This window comes from Chlorocebus sabaeus, chromosome 20 (genome assembly GCF_047675955.1).
Source record: "Chlorocebus sabaeus isolate Y175 chromosome 20, mChlSab1.0.hap1, whole genome shotgun sequence".
Taxonomy (NCBI): Eukaryota; Metazoa; Chordata; class Mammalia; order Primates; family Cercopithecidae; genus Chlorocebus; species Chlorocebus sabaeus.
The window spans coordinates 39,000,880-39,028,286 of record NC_132923.1 but is presented as its reverse complement, the minus strand read 5'-3'; the positions used below and the strand labels follow the sequence as shown (position 1 = coordinate 39,028,286).

The window sequence follows — 27,407 nt, the reverse complement described above, 5'->3', positions numbered from 1 at the left end:
ACTGATTTGTCTCCCTGCTGTGCTGCAAAAAGCCAAAAACCACACTGGGCATCAGCATGATTTTACACACTTAGCATACAGCCTTAGGCACACTGCTGCTTGCTGGCTTCACAAAGAAAAAAAATAAATAAAATCTGTGGACAAGCATTATTTTCTTTCTACAGAGGAGAAACTGAGGCTCATAGAAGCCAAAAATACACTAAGGGATGAAAAATCTTATCTGAAATTAGGATTCAGCTGAAACTACATCCTACTTGGTCTTCATTATGTTCAAGAATAGCAACTGTAGTATATGTGAAATAATGACACTGTATGATTCTAACTGCTGAACCTCAAACAAAGCAAAGTGGAAAAGGAAAAGCTAAAGTCAAAGATGAAGGGCTAGGCTAAATAAAGGTCCCTTTGTGGGAAAAGGAGACTCAAGCTTCCCAGTCTAAGCACATTTACAAGTACTATAAAATCATGAAATACAGGAACCACGTGATGGACTTATGAACCCAATATTGTAAACGAGTTAATAGAGACACCTTGAATCCAGATAAAGAGTAAATTTAGAACAAAAAAAAGTACTATTTCACAAAGTGGATATTAGATACACAAAACAGACTATCTTAAGATACAAAATTGAAAAACTAACATACAATTTAAATAAGTTTGTTCAATAGTAAACTCGTTCTCAACACTCTTTCAGTAGAGGAAGAATATCTTATTGAACATTCTATCCTTTATGCCCAAGAGTGATATTAAAATAGTCAACAATTGATAAGTATAAGCCCATGAACATTAAGATAGACACCCAGCAAATCAGAATGCAAGCCAGTCAATAAGTCAATGAAGGGGTATCAAATGAATGTCACATGGAAGGACAGGGCATCAAGACTGGTCACAGCCCGATCTGTGTCTATCAAAATGATTGGCACACAATAGACCCTGAATAAAGTTTTGTTTACTAGAATGAATGACGAATTATTATGAAAATCTGAAGGACATTCAAATTAAGGAAAGTACAACCAACTAGTAGTATACTGAGTGAATGGCCATTAAAAACCCATCTCAATGTAAGTAACAGGACACAGCAGAAGACATGCTACCTGACCAGATCATCCTATGTTGCAAGGTTGAAATAAAAAACCAAATGGTGTTCCTCCTCAGTTGTCATTTATGCTGCTATCAGAAAACATGGACCAAACTGACTGGTGGTCTAACCATATGCAGCGTTACTGTTCAAAGTAACCAGCCTTCTGTGACAAGTAATTCACAGATCTGAGTGTTAGTGCCTTTTAACACCTAACATTTGTCAATAACCTTTAATAATCAGTAACTCTGAATCTGGATATGAATGCTTCTCCTCATGGTACCCATATATATTTATTTGATGGAGCATGTCCTTATGAGGGACAATTGGTATATCAAGCAAACATGCCAACCTCTCCTTTCCTAATCTCCACCAATAAAGTAGTAAGCAGCTATAAGGGTCCATTTCTTACATTTGACAAATCAGGTTGTCACTTTCTTTTTACACAGTAGAGGGAAAGTTAAAAAAAATTCTCAACTTTGATTTTCACCTCCATATTCAGGAAAGATATGTGGCTGATGCTGAGTAAAATAAAAATAGCATGCTATACGCATGCAATAATGATCATCATTTTAATGATTAACTTTATGTAATGTGATGATTTGGTCTGATTAATATTACAGGCATCATACTCTAGAAATTACGAAACAACTTAATTTTCTGTAATTAAAAGCATGATGTCAACTCACTTTTAGATTGCACATAGGCAAAGCAAGAATAGGTTATAAACTATAATGAGCGAAGCTCAAAACCAGCATACATTAAATTCTGGAATAACTTCTAATAAACTGACGTTTGAGAAGCAATATGAAGAAACAACATTCTTTGTAAAGATTACCCTCTAATACTAATTGACGATTTATCCATTCTATATGAACACAAAAACCTAAAAATATTATTTAGAAGCAAAATTATTTAGTAGTCTACTTTGGCGAGTGATAAACCTAGAAAATATCATCTCATTTCATCACTGTTAAATTATCGGATGTACAAGAAACATTCAGAGCCATGTGGTAAGAGCACCAGCCATCTAACCAAACATTTGTTAAATATTATGTACAAAAACAGTGCTGTGATCTACAGGTAAAATAAATTCTGCCTTAAAAATCTCATAGAAGCAGAAAACCAGCATCTATAGGTAATAATGTACAACAAACATAATTTGCTTGACCCAAATTTAGTCAGGTTCTGAACCTTTTCCTAGGACCACTTCTGTGCTTTTTTGTAAAATTCAGATTTAGCAAGAACCCTGCTAAGTCAGTTTAGCAAAATTCCTCACTCTTGATATTTAATAATCTTCAATATCTCATTATGTACCTCATCCTCCACTATGACCCACGTGATGTCTGACCCTGGCCTGTCTTCTGCAAGAATCCTGTTAGATTGATTTAGCCAACAGGATAAAGCCTTACCCTGATGTTTCCTTTCAGTAATATTTTATCTACTGACTCACAACCTACTCCTTGGCTATTAATTCCTATCTTTCCATTCTGTTTTTGGAGTTTAACTCTCATTTGGGGGATAAAAAGTGTCATCAGATATTGAGAATGGAGGGTTCTTGCTAAAACCGGACTTTACAGGGAAGTACACAGGTGGGCCTTGGAGAAGGTTCAGGAGCCTAATTGAAGTTTGGCCTTTGGGAGGCCAAGGAGGGCGGATCACGAGGTCTGGAGATCGAGACCGTGCTGGCTAACAGGGTGAAACCCCGTCTCTACTAAAAACACAAACAAACAAAAAAAAATTAGCTGGGTGTGGTGGTAGACACCTGTAGTACCAGCTACTCAGGAGGCTGAGGCAGGAGAATGGCATGAACCCAGGATGTGGAGCTTGCAGTGAGCCGAGAGCACCACTGCAATCCAGCCTGGGCAACAGAGCGAGACTTGGTCTCAAAACAAAAATTGAATGAGTTAGGAATCTTTGTCATGTGTAAAGGCAGTATACTCGAATGGCACATAAATGGGCATTTTGCCTAGCAGTAGTGCAGATCAAGGAAGGGCACCATTGCTGGGCACGGCAGCTCAGGCCTATAATCTCAGTATTTTGAAAGGTCAAGGTGGGAGAACTGTTTAAGGCTAGGAGTTCAAGACTAGCCTGGGTAAAATAGAGAAACCTCATCTCTACTAAAACATTTTTTAAAAATTAGCCAGGTGTGGTGGCATCTGCCTGTAGTCCCAGCTACTTGGGAGACTGAGGTGGGAGGATCTGTAGAGCCCAGGTGTTAGAGATTGCAATGAGCTATGATCACGCCACTGCAATCCAGCCTTGGTGACAGAGCAAGATCCTGTCTCAAAAAAAAAAAAAAAGGGAAAAAAAAAGAAAAAATAAAGGGCAGCATGGAAAAGGTGCTATATAAGCTAATCTTGAAGGAAATGTAAGAGTTAATCACTGGAAAGGAATTAGTTATTAGGAAGTTCTTGTATGGAATCCATTCTCTCTCTTTGAAGAAGTGAGTGTGGAAGGGTAAAGGAGTTTATCTCAAGAAGAAAAGAAGGAAAGCAGCTTGGTTTATGTAAGCATCCTACTGGGAAACAAACTACTGTCATTTATAAGTGGAAGAGTCCTTAGCAATGGAATGCTTTTGGCATGGCCTATCTGTTAGTTTAGGATTGCTATAGTAAACAAACCCGGAAAGGTGAATTTAAGGGACACAGATCACTATGAAGAGTAATGCAAGTTACATAACTATCTGAGTATAAATTAGATGTCTCATAAGTGAAACAACTTTCTTTGATCTAAGTGATGGAGCTACTTACATGACCACATGTTAATCCGGTTTAGAGCAAATCCTAATGCAGCAAGATAGAACCTCAGGAATTCTGTTGGTGGCAGTCCTGCACTTCTTGTTTACCTGACAGTTTGTTTTTAACTGTATCCTCGAAGTTAATAATCAAGTTTGATACAGAGTGTCATTTAATTTATATGAGTTTGATTTCACAATCCAATCTTCTACTTATCTTGGTTATCAAGGACTTGAAGGAGGGTAAAAGAAGAGGCATCAAACTTGGCCCATTCACACTTGATCTCATATTCTTTAATTTACTAAACAGTTTTTAAAATATTTATCAATTTTTGACTTATACATATTTATGATGAGTGGTGAAATGTAGAACAATTTTTATATGTTAATTAATCTCTGGCCTGTACAAGCAAATTCTGCAATTATTCTTTTAATTAGGCAAAAAAAGTTTGCTGAGACCACAAATTGACATTCCTTCTTTTAGTACCTGGTCTTCATTTTAGGCTTCATTCACACATAGAATGTTTTCATGTTAAGTTTTTTAAAGTTGAAGAATCTTGAACATAAAGAAACATTTCTCCAAATGAGAGTTGTACTACACATTGGATAAATATAGTCGTCCCTTAACTGAGTCCTTACTAATTTTATTGTGTCACTATTGTGCTGCAAAACCCAGATATGCAATGTAAGGAATAATTTAGAGGCTTTAGAGGCTTAAAATGCCTTGGCACAACTATCATTAAATACATCTCTTTTAACAAGTAAAGAGTGTTTTTGTTGTTGTTGTTGTTTTTTGTTTATTGAGATGCAGTCTCACTCTGTCACCCAGGCTGGAGTACAGTGGCGGGATCCCCACTCACTGCAAGCTCCGCCTCCCAGGTTCATGTCATTCTCCTGCCTCAGCCTCCCAAGTAGCTGGGACTACAGGCGCCCGCCACCACACCCGGCTAAATTTTTTTGTATTTTTAGTAGAGACAGGGTCTCACTGTGTTAGCCAGGATGCTCTCGAGCTCCTGACCTTGTGATCCGCCTGCCCCAGCCTCCCAAAGTGCTGGGATTACAGGCGTGAGCCACCGCACCTGGCCAAAAAGAGTATTTTTAAACACTATTCAATTACTATTGATGACATTTTCTTAAACTTGACTAACACTTATTTTCTTCATCTTAGATTTTGATGGATTCAAGCCTTCCTGGCAGCCGTTGGAATATCTCACAAAACTCCATTCTGTGTAACTTGGTGCCTTTGTAGTTCCTCCTTTAATCTTAAAATGCCTCCATATACAAATTCTTTACAGATCAGGATCATCTGCTTTCTGCCACTTGCTAATACTCTCGGATTCTAGTAATCTTTATTATTTTTTGCTTTTTATATATTACTTGCTTGTATTTCCTTCTTTTTTTAGTTTTCAGCTATCTTTTAAGAGACTGAAAACTAGGGATAATTTATTTTTTTCAGTCTACTTTTAATGTTAGATTCACATAAAAATGTGATGCAATAATATTTTTTAACAGTTTAAAATAAAATGTGTACTTATTTAAAAGCTATCAGAAATAATTTTGAAGTTACATGTATGTATGTAAAATTATATATTTTGAAAATTTCATATGAACTTAAAGTTTTCCTAGGAAGTTTTCAATGCCTTTAATATATTGGTTAATCCAACATGCCTCACTGGTCTGCCACCTTGAATCAAAGAATGCACTATATGTTGAGTCAGATACCAAGTTGAATTCATCAATCCAATAAAGAAGCTTCTATTTCAGTTTGTGGAATAAGTATAAAGTAATAAGTACCATATGTGATAAATTCTGTTAACAGCAGGAAGCATAAAGGGCTATAAAAGTCCACAGAGAAGAGAAGTTAAATTGGTAGGGAACTAAGGAAGCCTTCAAGAAAAAAATGACATTTGGAGTAGACCTTGAAGGATGAGTTTTTGTGTAGTAGTTAGGGGCTCCCCTGCTACTAAGATATTAAGTACACCTCTAAGACTTTTATGATGACAGGGGGATGACATATTCCAAGGACCTGTATATGTTTATCTTTTTGAAACTTGTGAAAATTCAGTATAGTATGAAAAGGTAGAATGGAATTTTAGAATTTAGAATTTTAGACAAAAATGTTTAAAATTTTTAACAAATCACTTTTTAAAAGAATGACAATTCTGTTTTTATGTTAATTCATGTGTATTTTTCATTTATTTTTGTCTTTCAAATAGCATATACATTGACTAATGTGTGTTTAATAGACTATACAAATTACTTTTTAATATTTTCATGTTATAGGACAAGAAAAGATATTGAAAAGCTGAAGTGAATATTTTTAAATGAAGAGGGGCTTCTAATGTTCACCTAAAAATGAATGAAGTAGAGCATATAGATCTCCTCCTACTTTCAGCTATTGCCAGGCAGTGGCCAAAGGGAAGTTCAACTCCTTTGTGACTTCTGACAGCAAGAAAGAGCCATAAAAGGTATTTCAATACACCTTCCCATGTTCACAGAACAATTATGTCTTTCCCTCTTTCCAAAGAGCTGAGAAAGAAGTACAATGTTTGACCCATGCCCATCTGAAAGGATGACGAAGTTCAGGTTGTGTGAGGACACTAAAAAGTTCAGCAAATTGGCAAAGTGGTCCAAGGTTATAGGAAGATTTAGGTCATTTACATTGAACGGGTGCGGCAGAAAAAGACTGGACTAATAGGACAACTATTGGTATGGGCATTGCCTCAGCAAGCTGGCTATATTAGGCTGGAAGTGAACAAAACTCACAAAAGATCCTTGAATGGAAAGCCAAATCTCACCAAGTGGGAAAGGAAAAGGACAAACATAAGGAAGAAACCATAGAGATGGTGCAAGAATAAAGTAATCTTATACACAACTTTCATTATAAGCTACTAAAATGAAAAAAAATACAGTAATAACAATGTATTGTTACTAAATATGGCCTGACAGTGACACACCAGGTAAAAATGTTCACTTTTAATGAATCTGTGCGCATATCTGTGAATACACACACACATACACACACACACACATATGAGAAAGAAGATTAGTAAAGATTTTTTAAAAGCATATAATTTTCAGTTCTACAGATATTCCTGGTCAACATAACACATCAACCTCCCTCAGAATTTTGAAAATAGTTATGCTTTTAAAATATGTAATCTTAAACGGGCACAAGCTTTTGTTGGCTCTTGGCCTATTTGCAGTCTTCTTTTTTTTCCACTCACCATCTGAATTATCACATGTACTATAGAATTCTGACAATTTCACCTGTCAGTTCTTTATACTCATGTCTTGAATATTGTAGATTTTACCTCACCAATTGGCTGGGGATACATTAATTGCAATTTATTTTAAGTGTAATGTTTATACATATTGCTAAAATTTTCAACATAGAGTTGTCACACTGTGAAGAAATAGAGCCTTCCCGTCCAGATTCCACATCATTCATATATATTTCTCTGAATGTTAAAAATATAGAACAAGGAATGGAAAAAAATACTTTAAGAAGCATATAATTACAACACTAATTTTATAGATGGGCATACTCAGACTAGGATGTAAATCAAGAACGAAGTGCTCCAAATGTAATTCCTTTTTGACTATTCCACTCTACACTGAAGTTCCACAACTTTCAAAAGGATACACGTATACAGATCCTTGGAATGTGTCATCCTCCTGTCATCATAAAGTGTTCAAGGTGTACTTTAATATTTTAGTACCAGGGGAGCCCTTAGCTACTATTAATTAGCTTTTTGTGCCAAGAGAAGATTTTGTGTGGCTGTTTGTTTTCAGCTACCTTCAGATAGCAAACCATGTCAATATGTCTCTGATTACTTTCTATGAAGAACAGGAAATCAAATGATATACAGGTGCCAAACACTGAAGAGTTGCTGTAAGCATCACCCTTAGTAAATCAAATTAAATTTGTCAGCTTCTGGGGGCTATTTTCTAAAAATAGTCCCAGATTCATATTTCTTCTAATTAAATTAAAACTAGAAAGCATCAGTTACTTGTAGAAAATGCAAGTTTACACTGGGCGCGGTGGCTCACGCCTGTAATCCCAGCACTTTGGGAGGCTGAGGCGGGCAGATCACAAGGTCAGGAGCTCGAGACCATCCTGGCTAACACGGTGAAATCCCGTCTCTACTAAAAATACAAAAAATTAGCCAGGCGTGGTGGCAGGCACCTGTAGTCCCAGCTACTTGGGAGGCTGAGGTGGGAGAATGGCATGAACCCGGGAGGCAGAGCTTGCAGGGAGGCAGAGCTCTTGCAGTGAGCCGAGATTGCCAGGTGTGGTGGTGGGCACTTGTAGTCCCAGCTACATGGGAGGCTGAGGCAGGAGAATGGCGTGAACCCGGGAGGTGGAGCTTGCAGTGAGCTGAGATCGCACCACTGCACTCCCACCTGGGAGGCGGAGCGAGACTCCGTCTCAAAGAAAAAAAAAAAAAAGAAAATGCATTTTTAGCCACAAGACTTAGATGACAAAACTATCTATAGACATACCTTTAACATGGTCATTTGATATTAAAAATATCTGAGAAGAGGCCTATAGGTCATGACACAAAAATGATCTATTATGGGGTATGCTGTGTGATGATGCAAAAAATCAGTTAAAAGGCTCATTCTTTTAAACGATGTGCTATTTCAAAGTTGTAGTACCAGATGAAGAAAATTTTGACAAGCAGACTGAGCAATCTGGTATTGTTATTTTTCTAATTAAAATAATAAAGTAGCATTAATTATCAAAACAGTTAACCCTCTCAATAGCTAAAACACGTAAAAACTGACATATCAAAGTTAAATCAGTTACCATCTTGACAAACAAATAAAGGGAAGCCAAGGCACCCCAGGGAGTAGCATGTAGACCCCATAAAAATGTAGCAGAATTAATGATCAATCATGTTTTGCTGCTATTGGAAAACTGAATATGTGAACAACAGATTTTTGAAATACACTTTATGTGTGGGATTGTGCTATTAAAAGTAATTTTGAAACCATACTCTTCTCAGTAATAATTAATAAGAACTATAAAGTCCTTCCCTAACCTTACCCTTTAAATTTATCAACTCAAGCAGGTCTGTTGAGTCCTAACCTTCATGCCTCCTTTTAGGGATTCCCAACTGCCTAAAGCATTCTTGCAGTTCTATCTGATCTGTCAACAGCTTTTAATGCCAGCATTTTGGGGGATTCTGTTATCCTGTGAAATTTAATCTCACCTATTTAAGCTTGCAGAAAGCACTGGAGGGAATTATTAACAGATTTTTCCTCATCTTCTTAGAGGATAGTGCCGAGTGATTGGCTGGTTTCCCTAAGGACCCATGGCTGAGAAGCACTAGTTTGTCAGTAGCATCCTATTTAGCATGTGTGTGAGGCCACAAGGGAGCTGGAAAGACATTTGGAATCAGAATTACATCAATATGCTGATGATGCCTGCATATCTTCATTTCATCAAACCTATGTCCTTTAGTATTAATGCTTTCTTAGCCAAGATGGAAAGTACCTCCACACAGCACACTGTCTGTGACTCTAATTAGACAGCTGGAAAGCACATTGATGATACATCAGAATAGTGGACCAGCAACCCCAGCATCACAACGAAACTTGTTAAAAATGCAAATTCTCAGGCCCACCCCAGACCTATTGAATCAGCAACTCTAGGGACAGGGCCCAGCAATCTGTGTTTAACAAGCCCTCTAGGTGACTTAATGCACCCTAACATTTGAAAATCTCTACAACGGGATGTGTTTGTCACCACAAGAGTCTGTTAGATGATGTCTCCTACTTTTGTGGATTAAAACATTCCTGAGTCTAATTATATAGTTCTTGGTTACTAACCACATAATATACATGATCTCAAACAATTCCATGTGATATGGTTAAGCTTTGTGTCCCCACTCAACTCTCATTTTGAATTGTAATCTCCATAATCCCCACCTGTCAACGGAGAATCATGGGGGTGGTTCCCCATGCTATTCTCATGATGGTGAGTGAGTTCTCACAGATCTGACGATTGTGTAAGTAGCTCTTCTCTTTTTGCTCAGCACTTCTCCTTCCTGCAACCTTGTGAAGAAAGTACCCTGCTTTCCGTCATGATTATAAGTTTCCTGAGGCCTCCCCAGCCATGCTGAACTGTGAGTCAATTAAATCTCTTTCCTTTATAAATTACCCAGTCTCAGGCAGTTCTTCACAGCAGTATGAAAATGGACTAATACACCATGTTAAATGTAACTGGCTTCTGTCATAATTCATATTTGTCACTCAAGGATAAGAAAACTTTGTATTTTTCTGTATTTCCCTCACTCAAAGAGTGAGAATTAGACTGCACCATTAGACATATACATGCTGACATGCCTAATGGTGAGGCATTTTATTGACAAACCATGTTATTTCCAAATTACACTGAAGAGTCCATGACCATTAAACAACACACATATTTGAGGAAACCTCTAAATGTCCCTGTTCCTCAATCTTCACTGACTCTAAAGTAACCAAATGTGACTGAAATTTGTACTAGGGGAGACAGCATAGGAGAAAGAAAACAATTACCCAAGAAATTAGGTCCAATATTAAATTCTTCATGTTGGCTAAAAAATATGTCCGAGACCTAACCTTTCAAACCCTGTATCTTGAAGTAGATACATGATATTGGACCTCTACTCTCTTGATTTTCCAGTTTCATGAGTGTCAGCACTGCAATATTGTGGCTCCTCTTTTGATGCATACAAAACCAAGCAACGGCCATAAAGGATTAACACTGAAAGGTCTATGAATGCCAAAGTTCCCAATTCTTACATGGTATTAGCACTGGTAAGTGAATCAATCCTGAAAATTTTGCATAATCTAATCATATATTACTTATTATTCCATCTCTTTGATAAATTTTGCCTAAACTTATGAGATAAACCTTCAAAGGCCTACGATTATAATATTTATCTAACTTGGAAGGTATTAGCCCCTGTAATGCTAGAAAGCCTTGGATGCTGATTCCCTCTAGTAAATGTTCATTCCACAATTATTTGTTGAATCTTTTATAGGTAGTACCCAATGTGCTAAACAGGGGGAAGGTAAATGTGACCCAGAGAGATGATCATGGCCCTTTCTCTCATGAAGCTCCAAGTCAATTAGTTTTAATATCATATAAAATTTTGGTTAATTGTAAGCTAATAATAAAATAATTCAAACATTCAAACATTTGTTCTTCTAGTTTTAAATAAGACCAGACCCATTTGAGTTCTACTAAGCTCTACTGCAGGCAGGTTACCTATTATCTCAAGGATCTGTTGCTTTTTAACACTTTGGTAATCAAGATTCAGGCAGCTGAGCTCTGGCCTTATAAGGTGTTATGTCTCTACTCTGATCCTGTGCTTCCTGTAATCTACTCACATTAACCAATAGCTCACTGTTTTACTTAGCCCCTGACTAGCCTCTCTGCTTCTGACGCCACCCGACGACAGTCAATTCTCAGCAGAGTAGCCATTTTAAAATTTAAATCAGAGCTTGGCACATCTCTGTTCAAAGCAGCCCAGTGATTTTTCTCTTTCAATAAGAGTAAAAGCTAAAGGTCTTATGAATGCCTACAATACATCATCTGGTCTGTCACATTTTCTGTTCTCTCTTACTTTATTCTGATGATACTGACATTTTTTCTATTCCACAAATCCAGAAGGCTTCCTCAATAAAGTGTGAAGGCATTTAGCTTGGCCTGCAATGTTTATCTCCTGGATGCCTACTTTCCCTCAATTTCTTCATCTCTTTGTTTAAAAATCATCTTATCAGAGAGGTCTTCCAGGGCCACCCTGTTTAAAATGGCAAACCCTGCCTTCTCTTCCACCATACTCCTCTCTCACACACTCAGTATAGTCCTATATTAATTTTTCTCCACAGTTCTAACTACATTTCAATATACTATTTATGTGACAGTTTATTTGTTTAATTATTGGGTATCCTCTCTCACTAGGTACAAAAGCCATGAGGGCATGAAATTCTAACTGGTTTGCTGACTGTTGTATCTAATTTGCCCAGAATAATACCTGGTACATAACAGATGCTCAATAAATGTAATTTGAATGAAAGAATGAATGAGTAAATAAATTCATACCACTACCCTCTTCTTATCAGGTCTCAGCTTGTTTGCGTCTTAGTTCTACCTAAGACAGAAGAAATAGCCACTATTCATTTCCAGTGACCCTTGCAAATGGAAGATGACTACGATATAAAATACGAAGTAAATTGATATTGCCAGTCAGGATCATCTTCCCCTTCCAACCCTCAAGAAGTCACCTTTGGTAATGAAAACTTTTCTAACACTGGAATTAGAAGGATAAGACTTAATATTTAAAATGTTTAGCTCAAAACCTATTTCTGAAGTACAAATTACGTGCCAGGTCCTGTGCTATGCACTGGAATACAAAGACCTAAATGTTTCTTTCTATGTGTAAAGAAAACATGATTATACTAATTATTGCCTAAGACAGAATTCCAGAAAAAAAAAAAACCCTATGATCATAAGACTACCTTGGATTTTATATATTAAAAAAAAGTCTAAAAAGGGTAGATTGGATGGAGAAAAGTCCAGAGAATAAACATGGCATTTGAAACTCAGCCATGAACCAGTGGTGACCCTGATATTTTGGTAAGATTAATTTGTAATGTGGGTAATCTACATATGACAAATTACCTATTGACTACAGCTATAATTCTTGCCTAGTACAGAGATTCCAAACATGTTCAGGCATTCCGAAGTAAGTCAAGTTCATAATACTGATTTGATTAAAATGAGTAATTTATCTTTCTATAAATACATTTGGTTCTTGTTCTCAGAACTAATATTCTTTATAAGGTATTATATTTCTCTAATAGCATTAAAATTTGAGAAGTCTGTAGTACATGTAAATAGCTGATAACTCACCCAAGACTAGTCACCAGTCACTGGTAAGAATGAAATTATTTTAAACAAGTTATTTTTAGTGTGTTAACCAATTACTAATTTTGAGTAGTGCTTATCTTAGAGCTCTTTAAAAATATACATGACACCCTTTTCTTTCTGTTTGCTTCACAAATAATGAACTGACTGAAAGTATGACCAAGGTATACATCTTAGAATGCAGTTTGTAAACTGGCTTACGGAAAACCCTGAATATGTCTTATTACCACATTCTTCTAATATGCATATATTTTGTGAAGAGTACCTACTATTCAGGTTATAGAAGACTTAGCACTTTCCATTGTTACTAGTTAAATAGAATACATTTCAAACACATTAATACTAACAAGAAGCACTTGAATATTGACAAAGATTAAATTTCTCATTTTATCCAAATCACTATTACAAATTTTCTTTTACTTGGAATGTCTGAATTAGAAAAGAAACAATTATGTGTAGCCCCGAAATTTTTAAACTTGAATTTGACAATTCAAGATTCTAGCGATTTAAGCATTAACAGTTTAATCTCCTAAAATCTGTTGGAGTACAACTCCATATTTTCTGAAGGTTCCATTTTACCTCCTCAGGGACAGCTCTTATATTAACAAAGCCTTTTCTGAAGACGATGAACACACGGCGAGCTCCACAACGTAGAGCGGATGTTGCACAGTCAAAGGCAGTGTCTCCAGCTCCAAGTACAATCACGACTCCCCGTATCGATGGCAATGGAGAGTGACAAGCGCACATTCCTGAATGATGAAAGGAAAACCCCATTTTCAAGTAGAGAAACCATTTCTGCATGACAGCTCAAAAGATACTTGTACTCAAAGCAGTGTAAAATTGCATCTTGCAGTTTTCCAGGATGAAGTGTCACTATCAAATTATTCTGCTTCATTGAAAGACAGTTTTATTCCCATTTTAAAAATATGCTCATATATGTAATTTCATAGTCAGTACCTTTAGTTTCTTTTTTCTTCTAGGATTCCTACAACACATTTCAGGAGTTTAGGTCATAACAGACTGGAATCAATCAATTAAAACTCTCTTTGTCAAACTTGTGATATCTATCTTTACCTTAGCATGATTAAGTTTCTTTTTGCTAGAAGTAAAAAGTGATCCTTATGATCTGTGTTAACAGTTTGCAATATTTCATTATAATACATTTTTAATACATTACCTCATATAATTTCTAACACATACCTCTGTTATACATTTTGTTAACTTTGAATATTAACATGCTGAATAAGTATCCTTTATGTAACTGAAGAATTTCTGAGAACTATTTTCTTGAAATAGTTCAAATAAACCTTTCTCCCTTTCACTGCTTTCCTCAGGTTCTGTTTGTGAAATTGGGCAGTAAAAGAAATATGACTTTCTAAGCATCCATTTCTCAAAGTCATCTCTATTAAGATTTGGTGTCCATATGAAGATCCTTGTAAAAAAAGTAAAATACAAATATTCTTTATGTGTTAGGTAGCACTGTATAATCAGATTAAATAAAACTGTTCATAAGATAAATTACTATAATTTTTGAAAGGTACCAAGAATAGAATAAACCTATAATTTCAATAAGTGTAATCATTTTGCTCGTAAGATTTTGTACTTGGGACACTCTGTAATTTTCAAATATAAGCTAGGTGCACTATGACCTTCCTCAGAAAGAGTTTCAGACATACAAACATCCAGTTCTACTGGGAGGAAGAAGGTGGAGAGGGCATGCATCTTTAGCTGTAAACTTCTGAAAAATAATTTAACATAGAACGTTTCTTACTGTTTTAAGTTCTGGGAGAAGCCTCAAAGTTTGCATCATTTCTACATGTAATTACTGTAGGAATAGCTGTGGCTCAGACCTCTTTAAAAACATATGTTTGAAGGATTTAGATTATCTAGTTTGGATAAAATATTACAATTTTCCCCTAAGACAATGACTCTGGTCAAGCCAAAGCAGGGTACAGCCCTCATTCAGGTGGTTCTTCTTGGGGTGTATAAAGTGATAGGGTGTCTCTCAAAGTATTTTATTTTAACTTCATAAAATAACTGTTTAAGACAAGACAGTCAAACTTTCTGCCTGTGTAGGTACAAATCATGTAAGATATGTGATGATTCATCCTATTTTAAAATAGTTCCCAAACTGAAGGTAATGTCATTTCTTTGAAAAACATCTTCCAATGTTTGTTAAGGACTTGCTTACCTCGAAGCAATTTTTCATGATGTAGTTTAGACATATATATATTACAGTGAAAACTCCTTATGATGATGCTTTATTGGAAGAATGAACAAACAGATGCTTCTGGCAAACTCTTATATCTGGACTTTTTTTAAAAAAACTTTACATTGGGGTATTAGGCAAGGATGGGTGTGAGATCTGAACAATGTGCATCTGAGCTTGATCTTGATATTAATTTATAATACATAAAACAGCATACTCACAATTAAGCATAAAAGACAATATGTTATACCTGCTTTACTGCCTTTGGCTACAAGTGGCAAAAAGTCTTTGGATGTGTAAAACCCCTGGTCCCGCGTCAGGCCTTGGAAGATGGCATCTTTATTGGGTTCTGGCAAACCTAATTAATCAAATTTATAAAATATCATTAACAGGAGGAGGAGCTTTTCCTACTAGATATTAAAACAAAAAAGAAAACTTTGATCTTTGAAACAATGTTGTTCTTACAGGAAAACATCTGTAAGCAAATCTAAAATGTACATAAGACAGCCTAACAGATCTCAGAGTATATCTCATATATCTTTAATACATAACCAAGTACACATCATAAATCACACATTAATGTATACCTATAAATATATGGAAACATACCATGTATATACACACATAAACATATATAACATTATAGGGAAAATCAGGTTATATTCTTTCCTCATGTCATAAATAAGTCAGTTTCAGTTATACTAAAGTACTAAATATAAAAAATACTTTAAAAATGGGTACATATTTATCTAATTCCTGAATAAGTAAAATCATTTCTTTTTTAAAGAAGGAAAAAAGTTAAAGGAAAAAATAATGTGTTTTGCCACAATAATTCAACCACTGCTAAATTTCAAAAATATAAATGAATTAAAATGAAAATTATTAACCAGGAAAATGTTTTAATAATTAAATGTCTTTACTGTATAAAAAGTTTCTCAAAATCAGTAAGGAACATATTAGCTTTTAAACGGAAACATAAAGAATAATAAAAATTGAAGAGGTCCTTTACATCCCTTGTAAATTGGATTCCTAGGTATTTTATTCTCTTTGAAGCAATTGTGAATGGAAGTTCATTCATGATTTGACTCTCTGTTTGTCTGTTACTGGTGTATAAGAATGCTTGTGATTTTTGCACATTAATTTTGTATCCTGAGACTTTGCTGAAGTTGCTTATCAGCTTAAGGAGATTTTGGGCTGAGACAATGGGGTTTTCTAAATATACAATCATGTCATCTGCAAACAGGGACAATTTGACTTCTTTTCCTAACCGAATACCCTTGATTTCTTTCTCTTGCCTGATTGCCCTAGCCAGAACTTCCAACACTATGTTGAATAGGAGTGGAGAGAGAGGGCATCCCTGTCTTGTGCCAGTTTTCAAAGGGAATTTTTCCAGTTTTTGCCCATTCACTATGATATTGGCTGTGGGTTTGTCATAAATAGCTCTTATTATTTTGAGGTACGTTCCATCAATACCAAATTTATTGAGCGTTTTTAGCATGAAGGGCTGTTGAATTTTGTCAAAAGCCTTTTCTGCATCTATTGAGATAATCATGTGGTTCTTGTCTTCGGTTCTGTTTATATGCTGGATTATGTTTATTGATTTGCGAATGTTGAACCAGCCTTGCATCCCAGGGATGAAGCCCACTTGATCATAGTGGATAAGCTTTTTGATGTGCTGCTGAATCCGGTTTGCCAGTATTTTATTGAGGATTTTTGCATCGATGTTCATCAAGGATATTGGTCTAAAATTCTCTTTTTTTGTTGTGTCTCTGCCAGGCTTTGGTATCAGGATGATGTTGGCCTCATAAAATGAGTTAGGGAGGATTCCCTCTTTTTCTATTGATTGGAATAGTTTCAGAAGGAATGGTACCAGCTCCTCCTTGTACCTCTGGTAGAATTCAGCTGTGAATCCATCTGGTCCTGGACTTTTTTTGGTTGGTAGGCTATTAATTATTGCCTCAATTTCAGAGCCTGCTATTGGTCTATTCAGGGAATCAACTTCTTCCTGGTTTAGTCTTGGAAGAGTGTAAGAACTACAAACCACTGCTCAGTGAAATAAAAGAGGACACAAACAAATGGAAGAACACCCATGCTCATGGATAGGAAGAATCAATATCATGAAAATGGCCATACTGCCCAAGGTTATTTATAGTTTCAATGCCATCCCCATCAAGCTACCAATGAGCTTCTTCACAGAATTGGAAAAAACTGCTTTAAAGTTCATATGGAACCAAAAAAGAGCCCGCATTGACAAGTCAATCCTAAGTCAAAAGAACAAAGCTGGAAGCATCACGCTACCTGACTTCAAACTATACTACAAGGCTACAGTAACCAAAACAGCATGGTACTGGTACCAAAACAGAGATATAGACCAATGGAACAGAACAGAGTCCTCAGAAATAATACCACACATCTACAGCCATCTGATCTTTGACAAACCTGAGAGAAACAAGAAATGGGGAAAGGATTCCCTATTTAATAAATGGTGCTGGGAAAATTGGCTAGCCATAAGCAGAAAGCTGAAACTGGATCCTTTCCTTACTACTTATACGAAAATTAATTCAAGATGGATTAGAGACTTAAATGTTAGACCTAATACCATAAAAACCCTAGAAGAAAATCTAGGTAGTACCATTCAGGACATAGGCATGGGCAAAGACCTCATGTCTAAAACACCAAAAGCAATGGCAGCAAAAGCCAAAATTGACAAATGGGATCTCATTAAACTAAAGAGCTTCTGCACAGCAAAAGTAACTACCATCAGAGTGAACAGGCAACCTACAAAATGGGAGAAAATTTTTGCCATCTACTCATCTGACAAAGGGCTAATATCCAGAACCTACAAAGAACTCAAAGAAATTTACAAGAAAAAAACAAACAACCCCATCAAAAAGTGGGCAAAGGATATGAACAGACATTTCTCAAAAGACGACATTCATACAGCCACCAGACACATGAAAAAATGCTCACCATCACTGGCCATCAGAGAAATGCAAGTCAAAACCACAATGAGATACCATCTCACACCAGTTAGAATGGCAATCATTCAAAAGTCAGGAAACAACAGGTGCTGGAGAGGATGTGGAGAAATAGGAACTCTTTTACACTGTTGGTGGGATTGTAAACTAGTTCAACCATTACGGAAAACAGTATGGCGATTCCTCAAGGATCTAGAACTAGAAGTACCATATGACCCAGCCATTCCATTACTGGGTATATACCCAAAGGATTATAAATCATGCTGCTATAAAGACACATGCACACTATGTTTATTGCGGCACTATTCACAAGAGCAGAGACTTGGAATCAACCCAAATGTCCATCAGTGGCAGACTGGATTAAGAAAATGTGGCACATATACACCATGGAATACTATGCAGCCATAAAAAAAGGATGAGTTTGTGTCCTTTGTAGGGGCATGGATGCAGCTGGACACCATCATTCTTAGCAAACTACCACAAGAACAGAAAACCAAACAACGCATGTTCTCACTCATAGGTGGGAACTGAACAATGAGATCACTTGGACTCGGGAAGGGGAACATCACACACAGGGGCCTATCATGGGGAGGGGGGAGGGGGGAGGGATTGCATTGGGAGTTATACTTGATGTAAATGACGAGTTGATGGGTGCTGACGAGTTGATGGGTGCAGCACACCAACATGGCACAAGTATACATATGTAACAAACCTGCACGTTATGCACATGTACCCTAGAACTTAAAGTATAATAAAAAATAAATAAATAAATAAATAAATAAATATATAAATAAATAACCGGAAAAAAGAATAATAAAAATTGGGAGAAGAAAAAATATAAATCACTTATAAGCACTAAAAATATTAACTCCATTAAGTCATTAAAGTGCAAATTAAAGAATAAAATTATAACTTCCCTATAAAAAGAAAAATATTTAAGAAAATTAAACTATACAGCAAGGGTAGACATGGAACTTTTCATCCTCTTTTGGTGAAAATATACATTGGTATTCAATATCTAGAAAACAGTTTTAAATCTATTTTTAGAAAAGACTGACACATGCAAAAAAAGGTTTAATGCACAAAAATGATAATACAGAAAGAGTAAAATAAGATGAGAGAATACCAGAATACCAGGTGAATGAAGAAATTAGTTTTACCATATAAAAGAAAAAGACAACAGAACAGCAAATATTCGAGAAACATGGTATAAGATTGTAATCAAAATACAGTCTTAAACCTGCAGGATTCAAAACTCTGTATAACTCAAATTTTGTAAAAAGAGTATTAATATAAACCATGTAATCGAAACAGAGATCATTTCTGGTGGGTATTAAGGATATTCCAATTTTTATTATTTCCTTATTTTCCAAATTTTCTACATTGTGCATATATCAACTATAAATTAGTTAATTCTTACCAAAACCTCGAAAGGAAAATGAGTAGCAGAGTAAATTTTTTCCAAAGTGTAAATGAAGCAAATCTTATAGCAGTCACCCCATCCAAGGCAAGTAGAGAAATAATTCATCTCAATTCCATAAAAGCAGGCGAAAATACGTAGTTTTATTTTATTACTAAGACTCATTCTACCAATGGGTCATTCTAGAGAGGTAGGAGTTTATTTTACAATGAAATGAACAGCAATGGACATTTGCTGGTAGATACAGAGTAATAAGCATAGCTCAAGGATGACTTTTGTCATATGAGATAAGGTGGATGCCATATCTGATCTGAAAGCTAAAGGTTTTTGCGGGTTGTATGTAATCAGCAACAAACTACCATTGTCTCTTCAGATTAAACCAAACATTTTTCTTCCCCATCCAGCACCCCCTGAACCTCCTTTTCCAGAACATTTGCTTATAAATTATTTTAAAAGACCTTTTGCTTTCAAAATGATTTCCATTATGTAATAGGATAGTTAGGGGAGCCACCTCACCTGCCTTTGCCTCAGCTTCTCTGTAAAGGAAATGGGGATAAGAACGTTTCTTCCTTTTATGATACAAAAAGGTATATTAGTAAGAGAAATGATTATATAAATGGGTGGCTGTTCATGTGATTCTTTTAGAAAACCTGAGGTGGAGGGATGGGGTTGGTAAAAATAGCTGAATATGTTCTTGAAGGTTCTCTAATGACAAAATGATTTCTTCTCAAATCTATTAAAAGAAGACTGAAATAAGGGCAACATTTGACTATCCAAACCAACATATACATATGGTACATATGATTAGTTTTTCTTTGCAGGTTATTTAGCCACACCTCAGGTCACTCATAGAGCTTCAAGGTCCATGGAGTCCTCTTCCTCTACCTGGGTGACAGGTCATCCCTTCTGGCCAAGGACAGTGCATCTGAAGGTCTCCTTGTGGATACTTTGATAGCCTATGCTAATCATAATGCTGTGGGACAATGAGAAGCAGGGATTTTGTCAGCAGACAGACTTTGGTATGAATCCTTCCTCTCTCATTTACCAGTTCTGTGATCTTGTATAAGTTCCTGTGAAGGTTAGGTTTAGGTGTCAACTTGGCTAAGCTATAATACCCGTTAATACTAAGGTAGGTGTTGCTGGGAAAGCCTTTTGTTGATGTGATTAATATCTACAACCATTTGACTTTAAGGAGATTGCCTCAATAATATGGGTGGGCCCTATCCAATCAATTAATCAAAAGGCCTTAAGAACAAAATTGTGGTTTCCCTGAGAAAGAAGAAATTCTGTCTTAAGTCTGAACAATCAGCTGCTACTTGGGAGCTCCAGTCTCCTGTTCTGTCCTAAGGAGTTGGACTTACCAGCTCCCACAAATAAATAGCCCAATTCTCTAAAATAAGTCATCTCTATCAATCCATCTGTCCATCCTACTAATTATGTTTTTTCTGGAGAACCCTGAAATTGAGTTTCTTAATCTGATCTGATTTTCCACTACTTCATTTATAAAAAGAGAGATAATAATTATACTTCTCTCATGGATGTGAGTTTTTTTAAAAAAAATACTAAAAATATTATAAAATTATAAAAATATTAAAAATATATCTATATGGATAAATCATATTATATATAATTGAGACCTGGCACATCGTGAATACTCATTAAACATTAGCTATTAAGATAGGTTTATTCTGTAATTTATCAATTATTTCATACCTCATATTGCATGGCAAGGAAGGAATAAAAGCTTATATCAAAATAAAGTATTAAACCTTAGCAAATGTAAATAAAGTTCTACAAGGAAAGAAAAATGAGGCAACCTTAAGTGAAATATGAAAGAAAATGAAACTTGCAAATACTCATCTATCAAAGGAAGACTTCTCTGGGAGGAGGTGGCATATTAATAAATAAGGTATGTGTCTATACCAGGATGATTTCAAAATGACACTGAAATGACTTTTTAATTCGCCTTTCAGTGTGAAAAAGAGAGTTTATGAATAAACATGAATTGACAAAGATTTGACAAACAAAACAGGTCAGTGTAGTAGATATGTATAGTTTTTGTCTTTCAAGGAGGCCAGATAGTTTGTTTCTTTAGAATAGTTATTTAAGTTGTTGGTGTTTTAGCATGGATTTATACAAAGGAACACCTCCTTAAGAATTATTTTTAAATGGTGATTTTCAAGTTCTCTGAAAAAGAAGGGAGGGAGGGTGTGAGGGAGGGAGGGAGGGAGGGAGGAAGGAAGGGAGGGAGGGAGGGAGGGAGGGAGGATCCTGCTTATGTTACAGAAAACTTAAATTAACTTTTATTGACTACAGACACTACTCTAAATGCCTGGCCCTCAGGTGATTATTATATAACCCATTTTAATTCTCAAAATAATTGTATGAGACAACTGATGTTATTATCCACATTTTAAATATGAGGAAATTGAGGCATATAGAGATTAAATAACGCTGCTGAAGGATCACAGAACATGTAAGCAGCAGTGCCAATTTCTAACACGGACACTGGTTGTAGAGTCTATGTTATGAGTTCAAAATGGCTGCTTTTTTCATGTGTAAGGTTATAACTAGGCCAGATTATAAAGTGAAGCTACATAACCAGTCGTATCTAAAGTAATCATTCAACAAGTATGTATTAAGTTTCTCTACGAGGCTGCAGATATGCACACCTCACAGGATGTGCCTGCAGCCAGGTTCCAATCTAGTGACAGAGAAAGACCGGCTGCTTCTCTTGTGGGCATTTTTGTTTGGTGATTATTTTCTCCAGTACAATTCCTTTCTGAAATGTTTTCCTTCTTAAGTGAACTCCTCTTGGGTATATGCTGGTTATTTTTCACTATTTGATATTCTTTGAAATGTGTATCCTTGCTTTGTTGCCAAAGCACCTCCCTCTGGAACAACTACAGAATAAATAACAGCAGTATATATAGTAAATTCTTTCCTTGTGCTCACATAAAGTTTTGTACAACTTCGGTTAATATGAACAAGATATTAGATGTTCTGTTACATATTAAAATCTAGTAAGTAACAAAGGAGAAAAAAAGTTTTTAAGGCTTGCTTTCATAGCTATGGTAGGGCATGTTTAAGAATTATTCAGATTCTATAATGTTTGCTTGTGTTACTTCACCAAGCCACTGGTTTAGTGTTAACTGAATGATGCAAGCACTTGTGCAATGCTTCTTGTTCTTGAAAGGATTCACTTGAATGACAGCTAAGCCATCATGAGAAAGACAGTCATCTTTGGAGACAGCCTCACAAATCCCAGGAGTGAAGAAGATAGCACAGACCACTGAGAAACTACCTCAGGTCCCTGGCCAAAGGTTGTGGATCACAGAAATGAGTGGTGCTGGCCGGTCACGGTGGCTCACGCCTGTAATCTCAGCACTTTGGGAGGCCAAGGTGGGTGGATCACTTGAGGTCAGGAATTCGAGATCAGCCTGACCCACGGCGAAAACCCATCTCTACTAAAAATACAAAAATTAGCTGGGCGTGGTGGCTCATGCCTGTAATCCCAGCTATTTCAGAGGCTTAGGCACAAGAGTCGCTGCACCTGGAAGGCGGAGGTTGCAGTGAGCTGAGATTGCACCACTGCACTCCAGCCTGGGTAACAGAGTGAGACTCTGTCTCAAAAAAACAAAAACAAAAAGAAATGGACAATGCTCTAGTATACTGAACTCTAAAGGAAGACCAATTCTTATTATTTCACACAGGGGCTTTTTCAATGAGACTTTGGTAGACAAAACAACACTGATTATGTCACTACTCTCAAGTTCTCTGGATGAAATCAGCAAAATGTAGCAGATGGCAAATATCATAAGTTTTTCACCTTCCAAAGTACTTTTGTATGTGAGATCTCACATGTTATGTTACTCAGTCCTTATTTTCTAATGCTGGCTTGGGAATGGTGCTGCATTAGGGACAGTATTAAAATATACAGATTACACATGTATTTATAGAATAAACCAGGCTAACTTCCCCCTCTGTCTTAGTAAAAGAAAAATCCATGTAACAATTTTTGCCTTTATTTTTGTTTATTAAATCTTATAAAATATCTTAAGGCCAACTGACCTATTTCTACAATTATTTGTAAACAGTATACTGGATAGAACTAAAATTTCTGAAGTTGGACTTCCTGCATTAAAATTCTAATTCCAGCACTTACTAGCTATTAAGACCTTGGCCAAATAAATTACTCTTTCTGGGCAACAGCAGCCTCATCATAGAACTGTTGGGAGAATTAACACAAAAAACAGGTATATAAAGCTCTTTTCATAGATGTTAAATAAATGTTTCCTTTTATTTTCATTTGCTTCCTTAAAGCCTTTGCTTGATTTAATGAAATGATACATTTGAGTAGATATAAGTTAAATGATCATCTAATCCATGATATACACAGTCAATATTATTACACATTTAAGTGGTCAGCATTAGATAGGCAGTATCACAGTCCATGAAACTTAGCATCTTTGGCTAAAATGAAAGGCTATAGCCACATAAGAGTATTATTCTAACTTCATTCATTCTATAGACTACAATGAACTCTAACTACAAGAGCATCAAAACAAGGAAAGTATTAATAGCAAGATAAAGCCCACTCCTGTTCAAAGTGTCATTCAAATTGGAGCATTAAGAACAAAACCATGTCTCAGACAGCACTGACCTAAGAGTCTAAAGAACTGGGTTCTAATCTCATTATTTCCATTTTCTAACTGTACTTGAATAAAATTGCTTAATCCTGTGGCTCTCAAATACCTTGATTTTAGAATGCAGACAACCCTGCTTACTAAATAGGGTTCTTCTGAAAATTAAGTAGAAAAGTACATATACAGCATTCTGGCAAATCTAAGATAACATTAAAATGTAAGTCATTATTACTGTCTTGGGTAAAATATAAGAACTATGGGGGAAAAAGGCTTACATGATAAAGAGATTCATACTAAACACTTTCAAATAAAGAAGATATTGCAATTAATCATAAGAAGCCATTTGGGTGGCTAGATACAGGATGTGTAAAAGTAGGTAGAAAATCATAAATATATGTTATCTATGTATGTATGCATTTATATATGTATTAGAGAAGATAAGCTATTTCTGATTCAAGCGCTAGCAGTTGAGATGACAATATGGAAGTAAAATATTCCTTTCAAGGGCCTAACTAAGCATGTTGCAATTCCACAATGGATTATAAAATGTTTCATCTGTCACTTAAAGATCACTCAAAGGATTTATGTCTTACTTCTAAGGGACAATAGTGCCATATGGGTTATCATACTAGGATCTATATATTGATAAGAAAGAGACTAGATCAATGATGGCCTATTGTGGTTCTTTTATCAATAAAACTCCCCATCTTCTTCCCTATGTGCCACTGTAAATATGTTTAGTACTGAGTGTTCAGACTGAATTTAGAAAAAAAAATGGAGTGATTCAATATAATACATATGAAATTAGATCACCATGCATCACAATAATATTCATTTCATTGATTTTTGAAATCCCCATTAAACATCTGTTTCATATAACTGATGTCTATATTTTCTCTAAATGTGACCACACACATTAACTGTGTGTATCACACAATTGGTTAGAGAATAACAAGAAGATTTTTTAAAATGTTATGAATGGAGACACCATTTCAAATAATTTTTCCCATTACACAAGATTTTTTTTGTACAGCAGTTTATAACAATAAGTCCAGAACAAAGTGGACTATGGAGTATTATTATATAATATTGAAAATCTGATGCATGTTGAACTTCTATTTGTATTTAATGGATAAAACAGTACAATTTTAAAAAGCACTAGAAAACAGAAAATAACCAAAGAATTTTTATGAAGTTATAAAGTATTTCAATTGGCTTCTATACTTCATATAGAAAACACACAAATTCTATCATGCCAATGTAATTACTTCATATAACTTCATATTAGAATTTACTATCAGACTCCAATTTAGAATATCTACAGGTGAGAAAGGATATGAACATATTCTTTACAACAAAGCAATGCATGTATTAAGAAGTGTAAGTACACATGAAATGAACTGAATTTGAATCGTTGAAATTCTTATAGAGGATTTTTTTTTATCTGTAATAAATGTCTAGTGATCTAATATAAACAAAATGAGAGTATTGGTTCACCATGCATTTTCGGTCTCATACTTTATACATCTGGAAAAAATATACACAGAGATTTTATTTTGTTTAATGAAATAATGGTTTTCTTTACAGAGATGGATAAAATATCCTTGAGTATACTGTAGTTTCATAACAAATCACGTGTATACTTAGGATCTGTTGCAACTTTTCTTCTATCTATAGGACGTTTTGACACAATCAGAACAACAAACCCTTTGAACAAAAAAAAAGTACATTTTGTTTCATTATTATTTTATAATATTCCAATTTGCTTATAATTAGTAGAAGTTATTGTAATAATTGAAATTATACTTTAATGCAAGCATTTGGTTTAGTTAAAACGTTTCTAGAAAAGATGTTAATGTAATTTCATTTTCAGCCATACATTTATCCTCATTACTCTGCTTTATGTTATTATTTATTAAAGTATACTTTGTCTCTTGAGCCTTTTCTCTTTTCTTTTTCTTTATTTCTCTCCCTTCTATTTTCTCTGTTTCTTTTTCTCATTTGGCTTTTGTTATAAAACACTTTCCTTAAATTTTAATCTCCACATTGTGAAGTAAGGGTAAGCAAAAATCTCAAACAATATGCCTCAGGCAAATATGTTTTTCCTTAATGATTGGAGTTCTTAGATAGTGTTAAGAAATTACTGCTTAGGACTGTGTAAGTATACTATATCCCAAAGTAAAGAAATCATTAATAATAAAATACTAAAAAGGAACAGTTATATTACAAAATAAATCTACCAGGCTTACAAAGAAAACAAATTTGCAACAGCCACCTGCTGTGGAGATGAGGCAGTAATCTCAACAGCAGGAAATAAAAGGGAAGAGAGGAGAAAAATACAAAAGCACAGACATTAAAAAAGTAATTAAAACACTTATCTCCATCAACATACATAACGGAAAAAAACCCTCAACCAACCACCTAAAAACATACTCTATTGAACTGCACAGTAGGAAACAGCATTAAAGCTGCCACCATAAACACACATTCTGTAGAAGGAAGAAGACCCCTTTAAAAATGTAATTTCAAAAGTATTACTAATGTGTTAATCACCAGTAAATGTACCTCACATTCATTGTATTAGTTACTTTCTGGAAGGTGATTTTAAAAATTGTACTTTCACATTTTTTACTCAAGTAAATTCTTAAAAACAGGCACTGAAAACCCCTTTATCAGTAATTGTTCTAGCAAATAATATAATCACATTGTGAGACTGAAATATTCTCTATTTGAAAAACTTTATGTAATAATTGTTAATATACCATGCATTTTGATAATGCATTTAAACAGTTTCCTTTGAAATAAACTGGCCTTTGCTATAGTACTGGAATAAAATAAGGTGAAACACAATGTATGAGTTAGGGTCATGGATTAAAATGGAAATGAAAGCTAAAAATCGTTCTGAATTACTCGTGTATGCTCTGGTCTTCAGAGCTCTGCAAAGTGAAACAATGCAAGACTGAGGAAGCAAGTGGCAGGCTTTAAAATAAAGAACATGTAGCCAGTGCGCTTGTGACTCTCTTAGCTGCTGGAACTTGTTTTCTACATCTATGCGATTTTCTCCAAGCATATATGTGAAACAATGGAGAGCTGCTCAGTTCAGAATGATATGATCTCTCTAGTGAGCTCTTGACTCTGTTACTTATATAGCTATAAATAAGCATAAATAATTAAACTTAAAGCCTCAGTTTCCTCGTCTTTAAAATGAGAAGTTACAAAACCATATTTCCATACTGAACTGCTATGTGGACAAGTAAACATAAAATAGCTCTGTACTACTGAAAGAACTTAATTTTATAGGTAGAAAATTTAATTCACAAACACAGATATTTGTCATGCTACCATATAATTATTTTATCTTGTGATAATATTCAAAGATCAGCGTCATTTCAATTCTCCATTTTCCTCTTTAAATG

The 27,407-nt window shown here is 35.3% G+C and overlaps 1 protein-coding gene across 3 annotated transcripts in view; it reads right to left on the bottom strand.

Moving 5' to 3' along the window:
- Window positions 1-27,407, bottom strand: part of DPYD (dihydropyrimidine dehydrogenase) — an 844,938-nt gene that overhangs the window by 487,468 nt on the left and 330,063 nt on the right. For all 3 annotated transcript variants that reach the window (XM_007977863.3, XM_007977867.3, XM_037982468.2), the window contains 2 exons: window positions 15,198-15,305; window positions 13,318-13,487 (listed from right to left, as the gene is read on the bottom strand). In XM_007977863.3, coding sequence (XP_007976054.3) covers window positions 13,318-13,487; window positions 15,198-15,305 — 278 coding nt within the window. The remainder of the gene's footprint in view (window positions 1-13,317; window positions 13,488-15,197; window positions 15,306-27,407) is intronic.